The sequence below is a fragment of the Plectropomus leopardus genome, chromosome 11 (assembly GCF_026936395.1).
Source record: "Plectropomus leopardus strain MGB_pleo_1.0 chromosome 11, ASM2693639v1, whole genome shotgun sequence".
Classification (NCBI taxonomy): Eukaryota; Metazoa; Chordata; class Actinopteri; order Perciformes; family Serranidae; genus Plectropomus; species Plectropomus leopardus.
Genome location: NC_142186.1, coordinates 27,637,258 through 27,659,546, shown reverse-complemented (window position 1 = coordinate 27,659,546; position 22,289 = coordinate 27,637,258). Strand labels below are relative to the sequence as shown.

The window sequence follows — 22,289 nt, the reverse complement described above, 5'->3', positions numbered from 1 at the left end:
CAGAGGAGTAAAACTGGAAATCTAATCTGGAAGTCTAATAGCAAGGCAAAGCTTTATGCAGTGGCATCTGTAAAACAGTAAGCATCCCCTCCACACACACTTCAGAAACACACCGCACAAACCAAAAGTTTCTGTTTTCACTGTGAGTGCATCACCACTAGTCACTTGTAAGCCTATTGTGTGCAGAGTTAAAAATCTGGCATTGATAGATTTTTTGGCTCATTCATCACCCAACAAAATCTTTTTGTTTCTGTTATCACTTTGGCCCGTGCGCTGTGGAAGGTCTCAGCACTGAAACATCTCTTCTGTGCTTGTCTTTTATGTTCTGCTTTGATAAAGAATAAAAATAGAAAACTCTCGAGATGAAGTGAGGCTGAACACTGTTTTTTTTGGAGTGCAGGCTTTTTTTTTATTCTTTCATTGTTTGACTCCATTGATTCCACGCAGCAGAAATTATTTTCCTAAATGGGTAATTGAGCACTTATCGCTTAGATTAGCATTGTGTCTCAATCTGCATGCTTTAATTTCAGGCCTTTGTGACCGAGTATATGTGAATGCATTTAATTAATTCCCCACGTCACAGTGCATTAATAGAACATCCATAATGCTCGCAAGCTCAATGTCATCTTCTATCTGACAAGAATACCCAGACGCATTTAAACACTTAAAGGCTTCATGCTGATGCTTGCTTGTCCTACCAAGTCTGCTATTTATCTGGCTGCCTTTTTGTGTGTGTGTGTGTGTGTGTGTGTGTGTGTGTGTGTGTGTGTGTGTGTGTGTGTGTGTTATCCATCTGTTGTACCCTGAGAGCAACAGAGCTTCCATTTGCCCCTAAAACTCATGTGCGAGCTCTGTTTCTGCTCTTGTTCCAGTGTGTTTCATCTCTTTTTGAACAAATTAAATGGTTGGAGAGAGGAACAGTGTGTAAGATTTAGGGAGATTAGGTGGCATATATCACTAAGGATTGCAGATTTCACCCAGCTGAACCTAAAAGCAGTTTCACATAATAATAAATCAGTGATTCTCCCACCTTATTCGGCACATCACAGACTCGCCGCTGGCCCAGCACCTGCTAATGTGTGCTCACTAATTTTCTCTGATAACTTAATCTGTGCTCACCTTATTTCTGATCCAGACGAAGTTGAGAGATCTCCTCCTTTCCAAAACAAACAGATCTGGTGATTAAAACTAGTAAAAGCCCTGAATGAAGCAGTTTCACGTTACAAATCAGTTTTTCTCTGATGCTGTTTGGCACGTCAGAGACCGGCCACTAGCGCAGCACCTGCGCTCACTTTTTTCCTGTGATAACTGAAGATCCAGATGTTCAGATGGTTGGAAGCTGAGTTATCCGAGGAGATTTCCCTCTCCAAAACAAACCTGGTGATTAAAATCAGTACAAAACACTGAATAAAGTATTTTCATGTTTTAAAAAAAACCTGTTTTTCCAGCAAACTTGCTGCTGAGGGGCTGCGAGCTACAGTTGCCAAGAAGCAAAAAAACAAACGGCCCTATCTGGGACCCCTGTTTGATCTGTCCATCATGGGCTACTGTACAGACATGGCAGTGCAATATTGTGATCACTGTAAATGATCACCCACAGCCTTTGTAGACATAAACGGCTCACTCTGAGGTGACGAAAAGTCATAAAACTGGGTCTAAACTATAATAACACAGTCACGTCAGTCCTTATTTCACCTTTGGATGTCCCTTCTAGTATCCACATGAAATCACCCTGCACAGCTAACTGGTCACACAGTACATGACCAACCCAAATGTTGCCTGTAGCCCTTAGTAACACACCCCCGCTCCCCCCTCTCTGCTTTTAACCTTAATTCTTTGTTCCTTTTGCAGCCAAACTGAGATGCAACACAAAAAACCTTCCTCCTGAAAACTGTGAATTTGCCACAGTAATAGCCGATGATTTGTGATAATGTGGAATAGTAATAAGTGGTACTTAATTAGCCATTAGAGAGACAGAGGGGAGATGGTGGATAAAGAGGGGATAGATGGGTTTTCGCACAAAGCAATGAACCCCTGTAGCCCCCTGTTTTTTTTTCTACAATAGTCCCATAGCTAGGGCTTCTTCTGTCGCCATGGAGACTAATGTTGAAAGCCAGCTGTGGTTTTGTCTTGGAAGCCCATTAGGCTGGAGCTCAGTTGGCACTCCTCTCTGTCTCGCTTTTCTTTCTGGCTTCACCCCCTCAGACTCACAAAGGCGAAAATATCCTCTGCGTTTTTAACTTGTCTGTGATATCGGACATGGGTCAAACAACGGTTGCAAATCATTCTGAGCTTTTGTTTTAGTCCGTTTGAAGTGCTTGATAGAGGGGTTTTTTTCTCTTACATCAGCCAAGTTGGCCACACATGCACAGTTGGCTCCGGCACAGACAAAAAAGCAAAGTGAGTTTTAAATAGTTTGCCTTAGTCGCTGATATCTTTTATATGGACTCCACCCACTTCGCAGATCAAGTAGGTTAAAACAAGTGCAAGCAGATAAGGAATTATTTGCAAATCCTATCTGACCCAGGTCCGCTTGATGGATGGCGCTACTTCTCATTCTACGATGTCCCTCTGTCTGGCGAGCACTGTTCCTTGCCCCGCATCCCTTATTAAATGTGGCTCAGGAGAGGGATCTGAGTAATGTTGTTGTTGTTGTTGAGAACGGTTTATCCCAGCGCTGGAGCTCTTTTCCCCGCAGCCCTGATATTCAAGCCTCCAGACCCCGACCCAAACACATCAGTCAGCGGGACACGGGGTGCCGTGTGACTCGGCCAGGAAGTGGGCTGAGGCAGGGCGGGGAGAATGATTGTTATGCAGCAGATTGATCAGGTTTCACAGGACACGGCCCAAACTATCAATCTGCAGGACTGTACGCACAGTGTGTGTGTGTGTTTTTGTGTGGTTTTTGCACGGGCGGGGTCAGGACAAGTGTTGTGTGTTTGGGGCAGAGAATCAATAGCTGGGTCAGAGGGTAATGTCTCACTGAGTGCTGAGTCTATACACAGCCATCAGACAGGATCACTATCAATCATGGGAGAGCTTAGGAAACATACACTCTCTTTCTCTTCTCTGTGTGCCTTTTTGCCTCTGCTGGCCTGCCGTCTGATGGGATCACTATGGCTCATGTAAGGGTTTTGGGAACAGAGACAGCGGGAGATGTGGGGAAACAGAGAGATAGGATTGATTGGAGCAAAGTGATAGAATAAGAGGGAGAGATTGGTTGGTATTGGCAACCACTTGGTGAATGACACTTGAGCGGTGGAAGAAGCCTTAAAGTGGAGAAACCCTTTGGAGCGTAAAATAGGCTGGGAGGGGACGGTTGTGAAATGGACGATAAATTAAAGTTGAAAACAAAATCAATAAACACGCAAATTAAGGTAAAGACCACAAGTCCCAGACTCACTCGCAGGTTTAACAACATTTTTTTTATCAAAGTGCACTGTCTTCCCTCTTCCCTGTCCTTGTCGTTCATCCTTTCATCTGCCCACGTCTCTGATCTCCTATTTTTTCCCCCTTTGTCTCCGTATTCTGCTCTCGTTTCTGCCATCTGTTGTTTCATGCAGTTGTTCATTTTAATTTCCCCGCATCCATCCATCTGTGTCATGCCTGTTCGGACAAAACCCACAAAATGAAGCGCGCGTGATTGATTGCAAAAAAAAAAAAAACATGCATGTGTTTGAGAACATGCTACATATAATGGGTTAGGAGTGTGTCTGTTGAACGTGGCTGTGTGTGAAAGCGAGACAGCTCAGTTCAAAGGGCTAATAACGCCTGCCATTAGGGTTTCGTGCTGCCGGAGCACTCTCTCTCACACCACACAGTCAATATCCACAGGCAGAGAGGGGGGGGACGAGAGAGAGGCAGAGGGATGATGGATGGAGGAAGGAGAGGAGGGGAGGTAAGAGAAAGAGTGCTTAAGAGCTCGAGAGAAGCGAGACAAGAGCAGAAAAACGGAGCAAACGAGGTAGAAGATGTAAGAAAAGGGTGGAAATAGAGAGAGTGCGGCTCGGAGAATGCTGCCCGTGTTATGGGATCATGTCAGCGCTACGTGTGAGGCCGCTTGGCAAGAAACCCTGTTAGCTGTAATACTTTGATCAATTACCAATGATGAACCATCGCTCTGCAGGGCAGGACTGTGTATGTGAGTGTGTGCGTGGAGCGGCCTTGAGAGAAGGCAGCATATTCCAGTCTGTTGGACACACTCTAGACAGGTATTGATTTCAATGGGGAGAATTTAGAACCTACTCAACCACTACACCCTATCAGACACACACCCTCAGACGCCCAAACACACACATACACACCTGCGGGCATAGACATAAACACACATGCATGTTCCTCCAGTGGTTCAGGGTGATACGATGGAGAGGAAAGACGAAAAAGAGGCAGATCTTATTCCCCAGCAGTCACACATGTCGATATCTTTAATGTCAACCGATATTGAATTAGATGGCATCACTGAGGGGCATGTACACACACACACACACACACACACACACACACACACACACGCACACACGCGTTTGTTTTGGAAACACTCTTGTCTGCATGCTTTCCTCTCAGGCAAAAGTCAAACTAAGACAGAAAAGTGAGAACAAATGGAGGTGAGGAGACAAAAGAGAGAGGGAGAGCAGAGGGAGTGGGAAGAGGATACAGTAGGAAGGACTCCTGCCTGTGTTTGATGAGGGCCTCATTGATGCTACAGATCTCTGGGAGTCTCCATTCAGCGGGGGAGCCGTTCAATTATACCTACCGCTCTGCCGGCTGATTGGAGTCCTCCCGCAACAATGTTAGCATCTCTGTACCGAAACCGAGATGGGATTAAGAATTCTGGCCTCGGGAGGCAGAATGGCTTTTAAGTCCTGATTGGCAATCATTTGTAACACTGCCGGACGAGTTTTAATCCAGCCCAACCTTGTACCCATCAGCAGTGTCTCCTTTGATTTACTTTAACCTTGATTTACCTTGGCATGCATTTCCTTTTTGGCAGTTGCACCCTCGCAACCCCAATCAGCCACCCGTGGTTCATCGTTGAGCTCTTAGTAGTTGGGGAGAATCAAACTTGTGTCCATGTGTGCCCTGTAGGTCAAGTCCTCAGATGTGCCATGCTAACATGTTAGCGTACCCTGTGCTAAGTGACTGTTGGCAGCTAGCGTCACCTTTTGTGAGAAAGTAATTTAGAAGCTCGAGCATTTCTTTTTTTGTATTTTTTAAAATATTAAATATGCAACTTTTCGGAAAGAAGAGACCAGTGTTATATATTAATTTGTGTACTGACATTATACCAGTCATTTCCAACAATGTTCAAATCCAGAGAAATCTGTCATTTTTATCACACGTGGTTCGAGTCATTTGGTCACCATCACCTGTTAGCGGTGATGCATATCAGTCAGGGTTGTGGTTGTCTGCCTGAAGCTGTCATAAATTGACTTGGCAGCCAGTTTTAAGCCTTATTTTATTTAATACGTTTTGTAGATCTTGATCGATTTCAATTATATCTTTTAACTGCACGAAGGACTACAGTCATCGAATGTCTGGATCTTAAGTTATTGGAGAAACAAACGTTCGGCTCCAGCTCCTGCTGTGCCAAACAACATTGTAGAAACATCGATTTTTATCGTGAAACTGCTTTATTCAATGCCTTTTGGTTTTAATCACCTGATGTGTTTGTTTTGGAGAGGAAGAGAATTCTGTGGATGATTCGGCTCCTGGTAAAAACCTCCTAAACACAAAACACCAAAGGAAACCTAACTAGGAGAGCTGCCTGCAGTGAAGATGTTGCTCTGTCTTTTGTAATTGTTTTGAGGAATTGGAACTTAGAATTGCTCTAAAAAGTTGTTTCTTCATAATGAAAAATCAATAAATAGATCTTTTTCATTATTTTTTTAAACTCGTCTCAGTAGGAAAAAGCATAGGTTTTACTAATTACATTAATGAATGCTCTGTTTCATCCATGACAGAGAGCTTGTTTATACTTGGTATTTACTTGCGTTTTGGTGATTCAAACACTAGTGGACAGCCGACATACATTGTCATTTACGCCTGTGTCCGTATGGTTCTCCAGCTGAACACCTGTGTTCAAATTTTGTTACTGCCCACGTCACTTGTTCTACAAGTTCCTGACCAGTAATTACATCTACACTCTCACTAGCTGCTTGGTAGTTACCAAATATCCCTGTCAGCAGATAGGTCTTCTTCCATAGGGCAAAACGATGAATGGTCATACAACACTTCATCCAACTCATTGTTATTTGGGCAAGTAATACAGAATTAGCGCATTGTCCTGAAAATTACTGCCATGTCCTGCATAGATGACTTAGTCCCTGACAGAGACGCATCAGGATGCAACAGTATTTACACTATAAAAGATTAGGGGCTGTGTCTGACTCAGAATTATGCCAGTCAGGTCTGATTAGGTTGTTCAATACGAATGATAGATGATGCGTTTTGTTTTCCTTACAGAGTTTTAAAGTTTGAATGGGGCTCCATGGCATTCATGTAGTATATAGTAATCAAGCTGACGGTGCTAATGACGGATTGCAAATGCGCAACAACTTTTTTTGCCGACACCAGATATCAACAAAAGTCAGAGACTATATCCTGTTTACTTTTTGTGAGCTATAAATTCCCCTCTTCTCTCCCTTTGTGCCAATGCCTGCATGCTGTAGCTGCAAAGAGTAGCGTGAATGTCAAGAGCACTTACCTCGCAGCAAAATCTGGGGACCAAAACATCCCCAGAAGTAGACTGCACAGAAAAAACAACTGCCCGACCCCAATCAACTCAGAGTCACCAACGTCCAGCCTCTGACTTTGAAGGCTCAGCCCAATAAAAGATATGTGGACAAAAGCCTGCCAGACTACCTCGGCAGGTGATATGAGTGATCGACTCACTATGTCTTAGTGGTCTTAACACTTGTATTTAGCGCTGTCCACTTGTGATCAGATCACCTGTGAGTCATTATGCTCAATACCAGGATCCGGAGTTCAGCCATCATTCATGGTATTTATAGCTGTGCTGTTTTCCTTTGTAAAACAACCATATTATTGTAAATATGTGAATCCACATAATATGATACATAACAGTTTATATAGTTTACCAAAATTTCAAACTTCCTTTCACGGCTGATTGTTGCATTGTGTTTCGTTAATGCATTTTCCTCTGCGTTCTGCGGCAACTCATGAGTTTTTTTTCTTACGTCCCATTTTTGCTCACCTGTCATCACACTAGGGTTTAACAAGACACCATGTGCAAAATGTGCATAAGTGATTAACCTTTCCCACCTGACAAGAGTATTTAACAAAAGCACTTCTGAGTTTTCACACCAGCCTTGGTATTTGATTGGTTCAGACACTTCACTCAAAATATTGTTTCCACGGAATCAGAGGTCAACTACCACCACGTGCAAAGAGCAGAGTGGATAATCTACAGGGAAAACATGGATGTGGTATATTGAACAATGTGCTATTGTTTGCAAAAGCACAGTATGTATGCATAATACCGTGCTGTGATTCTGTCATGGTTAAAGGAGAAAACAACACTTACTGGCTTAAATTTTTTGAGCTCTTCAGTCGGCCTCAGCGCCCCTGTTTCTCAACAAAGTCTGCCATCTTAACAACAGAGAACAGCAGCATAAGCTGGTCCTCCAAGCTGTTGTTACAAAAAGGAATGATTGCTCTTACTGTCAAAGTGTTTTATTGATGTACGGTGCTCCAACAGGCCAGCCAGATAATAGGCAGGCAGGGGGTAACTCTGTGGCATTATGTTGCCCACGACTGATTTATATAGGCAACATACTCTCTCTCTCCCTCTCTCTCGCGCTCTCTGATGTGATTTTACAGTAGTGACATTGATCCAGGCCCACTTTGATCTTGCTCTTAGCTGTTGCTCTCTCTCGCTCCCTCCCGCTATCACCCTCCGCTCCCTGGTGGCCAGACTCTGCAGCTTTTAACCCCAACTACCCCTCGTCTCATCCTATAAACCCTCCCATCGTGCTCCCCGTTCTTCCATCGCTCCATCCCTGTAGTGGATCTGTAGATATAAGTGTTCTTTTGCTCGCTGAAGCCTCAGCTCGTCAGAGTTATGTTGTCGATAAAACGTCCCACCGCATCTCTCGGCTCTCCCCACTATCAGCTTCAACTAAGCAGTTGACACGTACCAGGGAGGAAATTAGTAGAGATCCAACACAAAATGAAAGGGAGGCGTCGGGAGAGAGCCGAGGAAAGCAACACATCATGACATTTCATAAGACACTCCACCTCTTACTTTCTGTATCGCTGTGTATCTCCATCTCTCTTGATTTGGAATTTTCAGTGAGCATTAATATCCAATAAACTCCAGTATAATAAAGGGGACTAAAAAAAAAATCCTCTGAAATAGGGCTGCACATTTCGGGATAAAATGAGAATCATGATTTTCTGAGTCTGAGTGGATTTTCCTCTCATGAATCTTAGAGAAACCAGGTTTTAAAATTTAAATATTTATTGCCTTTTGTCTTGAAGCAGACTGAAGGAAGACTATGATCGTTGCTGGTGAATTTGAACAAAGCAAAGGGCACATTCCCAGCAGACAGTTTATAGCCAACTTTAATAAGTAACAGCGTGTTTAGCTCTTAGAAGCTTTCATTTTGCTGTCTGAAAAGATTCAGACTTTTTTTTTCATCATTGTGAAAAAGCCTATTTTATAAATGGAATCAAAAAATTAAAACCCCTTTGTACACATCAGAGCATGTAACATTGTGATTGAAAACAACACGTATGTAAACCGTGTGACCCCAAAAACACACCGCCACATTAACACATGGATTACGGTTATCGACCAATACCAGGCTTTATTTGTCAGTTCAAAGTCTGTATATCACACTGTGTGTAGCTGAACAGAATTATTAATCTATCTAATATGAATGTTTAAAGGGACAGTTTACTCTTCTTACTCGTAGTACTTTTTTATCAGTGTAAGTTGTTTTGAGTTGGTGTGAGTGTTGGATTTTTGGCTGTAGAGGTGTCTGCCTTCTCTCTACCATATTGGAACTAGATGGCACTCGGTTTTTGGTGCTCAAAGCGTCAAAAAAATAATTAGATAAAATTACATTTGAAAAACTCAACAGAATTGTCTCTCCAGGAATCAAGACCTGTTTACTCAAGATAATCCACAGACCTTGTTGTGAGCAATTTCATGTAGGAACTATTTTCTTCATGCCACACCACACCCACCAACCGTATCACCAAACAAAAGGAAGCGTGCATCTGCTTGTAGATAAAGTTACAGCTCAGCCGAGGAGGATGCCATTAATGTTTTACATCTCGGGCTGTCAGAGGTCTCTAGTCCATGCGTAGATGCACACTTCCTTCTGCATGGTGATACAGTTAGCAGGTGTAGTTTGGTAGAGAAGAAACAGTTCCTACATGAAACTGCTCACAACAAGGTCTGTGGATTATCTTAAGTACCTGGGTCATGTTTTCCGGAAAGAGACATTGCTGTTGAGTTTTTCATTTGTTTTTTTTTTTTTTGGCATTTTGAGCACTACAAGGCGAGTGCTATCTAGTTCCATTATCGTTGAGTGAAGGCAGACGTCTCTACAGCTGTAAACTCCAACACTCGGCAACTCACACCAAAACAGTCTCATTTGTAAAAAGCTCTACAGGTAAGATTGTACTTTTTAATTAGGGGTGAAATGTTAATTTAAAAACACATAATTAAAGTGAAAGCATTCAAACGCCAACATTTTAAACTCCTCATTCCTCAACTGTATTTAGTCTGGATTGATCACAGCCAGCCGATACTTGATTTACTGAAAGGTCAGTATCAGCAGCCGTGCTGATCCAGTGTGTCAGAAAAGTTCAGAAAGTCAAGTCCTGGACTTGCATTATGTTTTACAGGGTTTTTAATATCCTCAATGTACATACAAGATAGCACTGTATACAAATGAGACAACAGAGGTATAAAAAACAGCTTTCAATACTGTTAATCCTTCGAAACATGCTCACTCATAAACACAAATTCACGCTTTAATTGTCTATTTTCTGATTATCCACAGCCTGAAACTAAAGCATTAAGTGTTCTCAAACAGATTATTGTAACATTCAAGCATTTTCATGCTCATTTAACATGATATTAGATTTGCTGTTAAGACACACTTGTGGAAAATCGTCCCTTTTTGTGTATTTTATATGTGTATGTCAGAGACACACCCCTTAAGATGCCACTACATCAAATATTGAAGGCTGGCAGGTGAGTTGCTGCGTTATTGTACATAGAAATGTTTTTTGGCACACACAAACCAAAGCGTGTGTGCGTACACGCGCGCACGCACACACACAGAGTGGGAATCCTAAAGCCAGCTTTTATCTCAGAGAAGTGATTTACTTTCAGATTACTCAAGATGCTCTGAGTTGCCCTCCCCCTCATTTTTCTCTCTTTCTTTTCCACCATTTATCCCTTCATCTCTGAGAACTTGCTTTTCTTTGGTGGCGTAAAACTCTCCAACCGCCTTTTTTTGTTGTTTTCTGTCTGCTCTGTTCTGCCTCTCTCTCTTCTTTTACTCAATTTGCATTCACGCCTCCCTGGTGCAACCAAACTCATCCCTCACTCATGTTCGTTCTCCCTCTCTCTCTTTTTTTGCATTCACTATAAATATAGTTCCCTTGAAGCATTTTAGGCTTTTTTTTCTACCACTAATACCCTCTGTAGGCTAGTAAATGATGTAATGAGAAAAAGTGATGAGAGGAGAGGAGTGGAGGAGGAGAGCAAAGGATGGATGTTGAACAATTAATCTTCTGCTCATGTTAGTCTGAGAGAAAGGGATGAGAGGAATGGAGAGCAGGGGGAGAAAGACAAATTCAGGAAGGATTTGAAGAGAGCGGTAAGGAGTGATGGAGAGAGGGAGACATTGGGAACAGTGTTTCGATCTTCATTTAATAATTGAATAATAATCCCCCTTGAGACATGACCTAGAACTGGCAAAGAGAGAGGCAGCGTCAGGCTGAGGATGACACACTGCTGCCCCCTTGTGATTTTATGATGTCACCACTATAACATCTGAGTGTGTGTGTGTGTGTGTGTGTGTGTGTGTGTGTGTGTGTGTGTGTGTGTGTGTGTGTGTGTGTGTGTGCGCTCACACATGCTCATTGGCGTGTGTATGATTTACAACTGCAACCTGTCTCTGTCACACAGATATGGGTCCGTGTCTGTGATGGGGAGAAAAAGAGGGCTTTTGGATGTCAGGAAAGAATCTATTTCACTTTGTCACACAAGCTACACACACACACACATACACTCCCAGACACAGATTCAGACCTTATCTTCCTGTCAAGCCGAGTCTTTTTTGGGGTTGACGCTGATATATGAGCTTTGGGGTGGGGGAGAAACGTAGCCGGGACGTTGACGGCTGACGTGAGCGCAACGTTGCGCTCAGGTTGATGTACGAGCACTGGGGTTAGGGGACAACGCTACGCTGACACCAGGAGAAGGAGCTGTGGCCCTGGGGCCTTCAGTCCATACTGAAGAGCCAGCTCCGCATTCTCTGCATGCAGCAGCCCTGCAGCTACAAATACACACACACTTACACACACACACCTGCTTTGTGTTATTAATAACTCAATAACTCTCTAACAAAGATTTGTTTGACCCTGGCTGAACATTCAGGCTGAAATGCGTGTGTACGAAACAACACACACTTACCAGACAACGATGTGAAGAGTTATGTTGTCTTTGCAGAGACAGGAAATTCTGTGCAGAGGCCCGAAAACTGTGTGCATATAAAAACGCATAATTGAGAATAAGAGCTGTGGTGCATGTGCGTTTCTGTGCATATTTGAATATTAGTGCCAATTTAACTTTTGAAATGACGAGCCCTTTAATACATTATGAAACATTTTGCACATAAAAGTAATAGAGCTGCACAATTGATTAAAATATCATCAAATTTACAACGTTGCCAAGTGAAATATCCAGATCGCATGAGCTGTAAGTTTTTGATGAAGGTAATTATATCACTGTGGTGCCACAAAGATGCCTCAGCTTACAAATCATACTACAGATGTAAGAAAACATGCTTGTGCTACAGTACAGACACCACCAAAAATCACATCATCGTTATTATTTTGCCCGTGAAAATGAAATTCAGAAATTACCATTCCCACTAAAATCGTGACTTGTATTGCAGTATCTCTCAAAATAATCACAGGATGATTTTTTTGGCATGTCACGCCCAAAAGCATCCTATGTGGTACATTTTAATAATCTATTTATGTTGTGTGTTTACTGAGCACCGTGAGCTGCATTCATTGCATGAATTGCATTATTTAACCCATTGAAACCAAGATCGACATTAGTTTCTAGTTATAGGCATTTTAACAATTTGAAACCTGAGCTTGATTTTTGTCAAAGACATAGTAAAAAAAAAAGGTTTCCACAAATTTCCAAGAAATTAAAATATGTCTTTACAAATAATCTATTTGTTATTTGTATTCTTAATTATTAAAAGTTTATCTTTGAAGTTATATTGCATAAATATGTTTATTATTATTTACATTGCTTTATTTTAGCACTTTTTCAAGTTATTTATTCTTTAAATGATCTTTTTGGTGCCATTTTTTCAGGTAATTTTCTTGTATGTGTAACTTTTCATCAGTTTGATCTAATTTTTGGGTAATTTCTTGTAAAGTTGATCTTTGCCCTCTTCCCATGTTTTTGAGGAAATCAGCCCAATTTGTTAGTTTCAAAAGGATAAAGAGAATATATTTTTATTCATTCATGAAGCACAAGATTAATTTTTTTTTTTTTTTTAATTATTTCCAGAGGTAGTTTAGATGTAACAAAAAATAAAAGACTGACTGGCAGGCAAAAACATTTCCTCCCTTGAAATTCTGCAAATGTTTTGTTTTTCCAGTGGCTTGCAAACAATCAAAAAAAAAAAAATCATAAAACCAATTATGGTGTGTTTACTCTAATTAGTTTGCCTGTGAAAGATGACAGATTCATGATAAATGCATTGTTTATTTAAAGAATAAAACAGCTTAAATCAATTTAAAAGGTGAAAATTTAAATAATGTTATTTGTGTATTTTAATTTTATGATTATATTCGATTATAGCCCTCTCCGGTCAGCAGGCTTTGTTGGGTTTTTTTAAGCTGTACCCGGGAATAAATCCAGTTCTGGTGAGGGTTCTCTCAGTAAATGAGGTCAACAAGCTGCCTGCGAGCTTAAGGTCCAGCTCAACTTTGTCCACATTTAATAGCAATTTAAAACGCTCTTATTTTCTCAGGCTTATGGTTAATTGGTGTGTGTTTGTGTGTGTACTCCATTGGTCACACTTATGTTGTGTTCCTACATATTTAAGCTACTTGTGTTTTTATATTTTCCTCTGTTGTCCTTCAGTGTAAAGCCTTATAAGTTTATGTGTAATTATAGGTGCTATACTCATTCTCACTGTTTGCTCTTTCTCTCTGTGTCCAGTCTGCGTAGGGAGGGCTACACAATGCAGGTGAACGTCAACGACTACCTGGACATCTACTGCCCTCATTACAACGACAGCCAGCGTATGGTGGGCACCGGAGAGCAGTACGTCCTCTACATGGTCAGTTACCGCGGTTACAGGAACTGCGACCCCCAGCTGGGCTTCAAGAGGTGGGAGTGTAACCGGCCCCACGCCCCCCACGCGCCCATCAAGTTCTCAGAGAAGTTCCAGCGCTACAGCGCCTTCTCGCTGGGCTACGAGTTCCACGTCGGACAGGAGTACTACTACATCTGTGAGTGGATTCAAACGGACATCACATCACTAAGTGCTTGTGTGTGTCGTTGAAATATAAATGACAACACAAATCATAGTAAAAGCTTTCTGTTCTTGCAGGAGGTCATTAAGACCAAAACAGTAATGTGGCAAACACTCCCTGTAAGATTTAACGTGTTATTCTTTTAATGTTATGTGGATCTTGATGATTAACTCAGTTCAGATTAGTCCAAATCCATCCTCAGGTAATTTCGGGATAACAAATTGCTGTTTCCCATCTAATCAAATCACCCTGCAGTCAAGCAGGCTCATCCATTTTGTTGATTGCTAATCAAATTAACTCACAACACCTTGCACAAATATGACACTGTATAAATAATGAACTCTTGGCTTGTCATGAAACTATTTAAAAACAAATATGTCAGGCCAAGGATGAATGTCTCATGCATTAAATGGCTATATAATGAGCGCAGCACTCATTTAACCTACATTAGTTGATGGGAAACGTCTGTAGGAATTTTTTCTGCAACACTATAATCAGAAAGCAGCTCCGTGCCTCCTTGTTTTTTGTTTTTTTCTGTAAGCTGATGTCTACAAAACCTCAAAAATGTCTTTTAATCATTAAACGAAGACATAATATCAATATAAAACATATATTGGTGCAATAGCTTACATTATCTCAAATGAAGCCATTTGAACTTGAAAAGTTTTAACAAATTGGACGTATGTTTTGTTTTTTATAGCAGACATTTTGACACGTCACGGTAGGAGGATCACATGCGTGACTAATGACATTGATGATAGCGCTGTCCTCATCTGTCTGTCCACTCGTGTCCCAGTAAGATGTGACAGTTTGACATTAATCCATTATTTACAATGTCAGGACCTGTACGTTACTTAGCCAAACTAAGTCAAATTTAGACTTAAATTAATGAGGATCAGTGGGACATTTTCACATATGCCACCAGATGTTGCCTCTGAGCAACAAGGTCATGCACCTGGTGTTTTTTTTTTATCTTTATCGTGTGTCTTGCAGTGCTGTGTATGTATAGTTGTGAGCGCTGTAATTTTTATGTCTCTGCGCAGGTGACAGCCTTGGCTGAAGGCATTATGTTTTTGGGTCGTCCAGACGTTCCTAATGCTATATGTCAAGAACGCTGGAGGGAATTTCCTCAAATTAGCACAAACTTCCACATGGACTCCACAATTAACTGATTAGATTTTGGTGGTCAAAGGTCATTTTGACCCCCCAAAACACACATTCATACGCTAATTATGAAAAGAATTCACACCAGTGTCAAACTGAATTGAGTATTGAAGTGATTTTAAATCCAAAAGGTCAAAGGTCAGCTTCATTTCGACATCATAATGTTCTGCAAAACATTTTTTCTGGACGTCATTCAACACCATAATGCCAGAACAGAAGGGGACACATTTGGTGTAATACTGAATTGGTGGTGCTAATCTGAAACTGTGCTGATTGTATAGGTCATGTGTGCTCCGGGGGAGGGGGGAGCATTCAGGTTTTAGAGTTTGTAGCTCCATTGCAGCAACATTGTCTGTTGTTGTGGCTCCACATGACAGACATGGATATAAACTGCAACTTTAGCAGCTTGCCTATTTAAAAATGGCAAGTTTGTGCAGGAAGTCCCGTGTCACATCAGTGCAATTCTTTCTGACAAATCACTGTTTGAACTCCACCTTATAGTGTCGGGTCAGCTCGCTTTAAGCCTCAACCATGGTGGCACCAAAAGCGATACCACTATCCCCAATTTTTGCTAATGGAAAACCGAAAATAGAGCAAGCCAGGCTGATAAGAGCAGTGCCGTATTGTACAGTGGAAATTCAGCATTATGTACTGAAAGTCTTCCATATCAGAAGTCGCCTACTGAAATGTCTGTCCGTCCTGGAAGAGGGATCCCTCCTCAGCTGCTCTTCCTGAGGTTTCTAGCATTTTTTTTTCACCCTCCGTTAAATGTTTTTTTTTTGGGGGGTCTTATTGTGAAGCTCCAAGGACAGGGGGATTTCGTATTTCGTAAAGCCCTCTGAGGCAAATTGTGATTTATGATAATGGACTTTATAGATCAAATTGAAATTGAATAAAAATGATTATTCCTACATGCTTTATGACTGAACTTTGACTCGACTAATCTGTAAAGCACTTTGGATTGCGTTTGGATATGAAATGTGCAATATTAATACATTTGCCCTGCCTCTAAATTTCAGTCACTATCAAATTTGATAATTAATAATTTGGCTGATCCATGCTGTGTGAGCAACAACCCCTGTAGACAGCATGTTTTTGGCCACACCGCTGAACACAATTTTTTTGCACTGTTTTTCCTGTAGGGGGTCTCATAGGCAAAAAGCAGGAGATAAAAGTGATGCACCAAATTTGGTAACATGCAATAGAAACACTTTGACAGTCTACCATAGTTACTGTTTTAGGTAGGAGTCACTAGAACTGAATATATATAGAGTGAGAGTGCTTATTTGATTCTGCAGTAATATGTAGAATACAGTGCGGGACTGACTATTTTTAGAAAATACACTTGTAAGTCTCAAACCATGACTGTATAATGGCAGCCTGTGTGCTCTAGTGCATCCTGGGATACCCAAAATAACTGACAGTGATGCACATAGTGTTTTATGTTATGTGTAAGATTGTACTTTAAGTGGGCTTAAACTGGAACAGTCTCGTTTGGCTCACATGTAATCTGTTTCACAGTGTCAGTATGAGCTGATACTGATCCAGTTGCTTTCCTGCAATAATAATAATAATAATAACTTTATTCATATAGCACTTTTCATACAAGAAATGCAGCCAAACATGCTTTACAACAAAGAAATGACATGCACCAAGTGCTTCACATGAAAAGACACAGAAGACATAAAGACATAATAAAACCAGCATGTAAAAATAACATAAGATCAGAAAAAAAATACATAAAATACATCTTCACATGAATAAAACCCACTTGATTATACTAGTGAAAGTAAGATAAAAATATGAATAAAAATAGAATGCAGAGAATGCATAACATAAAATGGAAAATAAAACCCATTGAGATAATATTACTAAAAATAAAGCTAAAAATAGTGTGAAAAATGCTTAAAATTCAGGAAAACACAACATTTTAAAGAGGTGCAGCAGTGTGAAGCTGTTAAGTCAGAGCTAGTTAAAGGCTAAAGTGAAGAGATAAGTTTTTAGTTTTCTTTTAAAAGTATTTAGGTGACTTCTCTGATATTTGTAGGCAGTGTGTTCCAGAGCTTTGGGGCGTAACTTTTTGATATGTTATTCACCTTTGAAGCAGAAAACTTGTGCATTTTTATTTCCTAATTATTTTGTAATACATGCGAATACACAAAGTAACCTGTGGTGCATTTTGTATTTCCACAGCCACGCCCACCCATCATCACGGCCGCAGCTGCCTGAGACTACGAGTGTACGTCTGCTGCTCCACGGGTGAGTCTCTCGCTGTGTGTGTGGTGTGTGACCTGTAATGCAACGCTTGGACCTGTTTGCAGACTGTACCTGCACCCATCTGGCCACTCTACCCATCTGGCAGGCAAAGGGCTCCCCACGAATTCTCCTGCACACACACACACACACACACACACACACACACACACACTTATTACTCACACACATACCGGCTGCATACAGATGCTGCATACACAATCTAAATACAGTCTAAAACAGGCAGAGCTATTAATACTCCTGCTGAGTTTCCCCTGCAGCATTTTCACTTGCAGCACCCCCCTTGCTCCTCGTTTTCTTTCCTCCTCTCTCTCTATCTCTTTCTCTGTCTTTTTTCTCTCCCTCCACAGCAGCAGAGAGGAGCAGCTCAAGCTTTGAAGGCCCTCACCCCCCCCCTCCCCTTCTCCTCTCCCTCTTTCCTCCTCTTTCACCCCTCCTCCCTCGCTCCCTGTCAGAATCCATTTATTGCTGTGTGCGGTCAGTGGGTGGCTATGTATATGTAGTGTTAACCTCTCTCGCTCGCTTGCTTGCCTTCCCTCAATCTCTCGACCCTCTCCCACTCAGTCGCACACACACACACTCACACATACACACGCAGACTTTGATCCCTGGCCTGTCCGGTCCTTTTAACTTCCACAGCCCTGTAGTGTTAACCTCTCCTCCCTTTCACCCCCCCCTCTCCTTCGCTTTCCTTCCCTTTTCACACACTGCCTCTCTTCAGTTTGATCTGCCTCCCCTCACCTTCCCTCTTCCCTCTCTCCCTCTCTCTCTCTCTCTCTCTCTCAGGGCTGCTGGTGAAGTTATGGCTTGTCAGTCTGCTCCGGGGGATTTTTTTTTTTAACCCCTACACCCTTGCCTTGCTGCTCTCTCGCATGTTTCTCTCAACATGTCAAGTTGAATCTAATTAAAATCTTCTAGGTTGGGGCAGTGGTTTAACTCATGCTGCCTCGCCCTCCCTCTGTCTCTGTCTCACTCAATTTCCTCACCCCTCTCTCTCTCTCTCTCTCTCTCTCTCTCTCTTCCAGCCTCTGACGTGGATGATGAGCCAGAGCCTACAGAACCAGACTACACGCTTAGACCAGGCCTAAAACTTGACGATATTGGTGAGTCATGAAAGCAATCACTTAAACTCACATGAAGTGAGTAAGTGTGGCGGGCAATCACTCGGTCTGTCTGGGTTCATAAAAACAGACATAGAGTCATGTTTGTCAGTCCGATCTCATCAGCCTCACATCATGGAAATCATGTGATTCACACGATTCAAGCTGACATATTGACATTAAAGGATGATTACCCTGTTTTTTCTTATTTTCAACAAATCCCACACAAACGCACTAAAAGTTATATATATGTTCTTTATTATTATGATTATTATGATTATTATGATTATTATTATTATTATTATTATTAGTAGTAGTAGTAGTAGTAGTAGTAGTAGTAGTAGTAGTATTATTATTATTATTATTTTGCTAAAGACATAAATCTGTTAAAACAGATTTCTTCATTTATTTTAAAAAGAGGCTCAGCACTTTTAAACAGCTGGGCGCTGTAGTTTGAGGAAAAGTTACTTAGATGGGAATGAATGGAGCATTTGTTGGCCACTACTTTAAGCACCAGATAGACCTGTCATGATAATTACGTCATCGACTTATCAAGGTCAGCAAAAATGATCAAGGTCATGTCCATATATCGTATGATATCGCACTTGTGTGTACATGTGTGTTGGTTGACATAAGAATGCCACAAAAATTGTCGTCATTATGGTGCCAGAATAGGCAGCAGAGGTTTTCTGACAATTATAAGAGTTGGTCACAGCACCTCAGCTGAATAAACAGAAAAAAATATTTTGCTGTAATACTGTAATTTCTGGACAAATTAAAAGTTCATTGCTCTTTGAGAGAAGGTACATGCATTATTCTAAAAATGATCATAATGTTTACAATTATTTCCGAGACAATATATCAAAAATAGTTATTGTGACAGGACTAGCAATGGATAAAGACACATTTGGGTCTCTGCAGTGACTTCATATGGCTACATGATGTATGCGGGACTTAAAATAAACAACACCTCCTGTGTTTATTGTAATGAAGGAACATGTGACTCACAACTTCTGGGGCTCATTTGTGTTTTTATGCGCTCTCACCGGCAATAGCTGTGTCCTGGAGGCATTCTGTGTTCAGGTTGTCCATCTGTCTGTCTGTACAAAAGTCCAATTCTCAGTGATATCTCAGGAATGCTTTTAGGGAATTTCTTCAAATTTGGCTCAAACGTCCACTTGGACTCAGCAATAAAGAAATAAGATTTTAGTAATCCTAAGTCAAAACCAAGGTCAGTTTGACCTCATCTATCTCATTCTAGTTTAATAAGTCTTGAACAACAAAGATGGTCTGTGACACAGATGCCTGTGTAGGTCTCGTCTGTTCAGGCAATACTCAGAATTATTGTTGAAAAAAGAAAGAATAAAAAAAATACTATGCCTGGTTTTCCCTCGTTTGTGTCAATAATGGCAGGTTAAAAAATTAATTTGAATTTTTTTTTTTGTTTTATTCAAACTTGAACATTATGTTTAGATTCTTGGATACAGACGTAAAAAAGACTAAATATTTGCATCTTCACCAACACCTATACCTGTCCTTCACTGCCCTATCCTTGAATAATGATCACTTGGCGCTTCTTTTTAGGAAAATATTGTGTCTTCACATTGCCAGCTATAAATCAGAACTTTTTTTCTCCAAATGCTTGGGCCGCATTGTCAGGTTGCATTCAGCCAAGACTAGCTCCACCAATCAGATAGGCAGGACAGCGTGTATCTAGTCTGACAGACAAAACCCAGGGCAAAGCAAACCTTTTGCAAGCACATATCAAGTAGTTGAAATGAATCGACATATAAACATTTTGTATTGACTCAAAGCTTCTGTCATTTGTAGAGAGATTTGTATGATGACAGCTGGACAATAACAGCAGACTGATTGGTGAGATTGTGAATCACTTCTACATTTAAGCTTTTAAAAAGGATCAAGAAAATAGAAAAACATCCGTCAACACACTTGTCATTTCATGTGATTTGTTGACAATAACAGAAATGTAAATATCACTATCTTTATGATCCGGCAGCATATTAATCGTTAATATTTGATGGCCAGAAGTTCACTGACCGTGCAGCATCAGAAGCGGCCAGTTAGAGTGAAATGTGCCGTTTTCAGAGGAGACCTTCAGCGCAGCTAACTTCACAGCACCAGCTGGCTTGGCAAGCTGCTGATCCTGCTAAACAACTACATGCATATTCATTTCACACTTGTCGTCTTCACCCGGATATGCAAAGAACACAGAGTTTCATGGTTAGTTCTTTAAAAAAAAAAATTCAGATTTCCTGTAGTTAACTAAGTGCTCCCACGTTGCCCTTATGTTGCTCTCGACAGGATTACACAACAGCTGAAATCATGGGAATCATGCTAAATCTGTTCGCGCTGGAACTGTATGAAATCTGGCAGCGACTAAAGAAAGCAGCCGAGCAGTAAATCAATAAGTGACAGACTTTAGGATAATCTCTCAGATGATCATGTGGTTGCAGCACAATAACAACGTGTACAGCTAGCTTGGCCTAGCTTACTGCCACACATTACACAACCAGACATGTGGGTATCAATCAACATCCTGTCTCGCTTTCACACTCTTCTCCAAGGTAGCCTGTAAAATATGGTGCTGTGTTGTTAATCTGAGCCCGCGTGCGTGCCTTTGCGTCATAAATCAGTCTGCTCGCATAACAGTCATAAGGAAGCTCATCACCGGCTGCGTCGAATGGCTGCATGTCACAGAGTTTGTGGAGATGCCTCTCCCTCACCTCTTTTTCCTCCCTCTGTCATCCTTTCATCTCCTTTTTCTCCCTCACTCCATCTCCTTCCTCCAGGCCCTCCTCATCCTCCCGCTCTTTAATTCCCATCCTCCATTTTTCCTCCCAGAGCACAAGTAGGAATGCAGTGGAGGGGAAAGCCACCAAAACTCAGTTTATTCACCTTTTGATGTGTGAAATTGAGTTTTCCCTCTTTTAACATATTTTTTTTCCCAGTGCGATATTAATCTTAGGGTTATAGTTTGCATTCATGCTATCACAGTGATGTAAGCTATACTAAAAAAGAGCAATGATTTTATTTGAAAATGATATTGTTTGCTTACCTTTTAGTAACTGCAGATTGGAGATAGTTCACCCATACTTTTGTTCACCATTACATCACAATTCACACATTCTCATCACGTATTCCGACTTGTGCACCTTCCTTCCTTTCCTGCGAATATTTGTAAACACAAATGCAAAAGGTGCTCATTTGAGTCAATGGAAATCCTCTCAAAAGTATGAGGAAAAGACAATGCAACCTAACAAGGCATGGCTAAAAAATCAGCAAGACATTTGTAAAGAATTACAAGAAAATTAACTGAAATCTGATGAAAATAAAAAAATACATGAATACATTTATCTACAATTCTACAATTCTACAATTTCATTTAGCAGACGCTTTTATCCAAAGCGACGTGCAACACAAGCAAGAATTTAGACTTAAAATTTATGTTCTATTATGTTTATGTTCTGTAACAGTCTTTGTTTTCCTGACTATATGTATTTTGTATTTTTTTTTTTACTATGTAAAAAGATTTTTAAAATTTTTTTTCTTATCACCTTTTACTAATTTCTCAAAATTTATGGGACATTTCTTGGTCATTGCCCCACCCCCCCAACCCGCCCATATTCGTTAAAGAAATCAAATCAAATTTGCCTCCATTTCAAAGGGTTAAATAGCTTGTGAAAGGCATTTGAATGCTGTGCAAATAAACTGATGTTGATCCAGGTTGCAAAGGGTTAATTACAAGTTACACAAAAGAAAATACGGAAAAGAAAAGGTTATTTCCACATAACAATGCACTTGAACAGATGAGGGCTGTGAGCCACATGAAAATAGTGTTAATATTAAGCGAACGGCTGACACAATAGCCGCGCACAAATTACCCCGGCTCCTGTGGGTCATTTTCACCTGTAGTGCTGTGCTGCCAATTAAATTAATAGGATAACTCAAGTGGTGCAAGAG

At 40.9% G+C, this 22,289-nt stretch overlaps 1 protein-coding gene across 1 annotated transcript in view; it reads left to right on the top strand.

The window, feature by feature from the left end:
• The window catches only part of efna3b (ephrin-A3b), a 77,523-nt gene that overhangs the window by 45,385 nt on the left and 9,849 nt on the right, over positions 1 to 22,289 (top strand). The window contains exons 3-5 of the mRNA XM_042490685.2: positions 13,454 to 13,746; positions 17,128 to 17,193; positions 18,234 to 18,311. Of these exons, the coding sequence (XP_042346619.1) occupies positions 13,454 to 13,746; positions 17,128 to 17,193; positions 18,234 to 18,311 (437 nt within the window). The remainder of the gene's footprint in view (positions 1 to 13,453; positions 13,747 to 17,127; positions 17,194 to 18,233; positions 18,312 to 22,289) is intronic.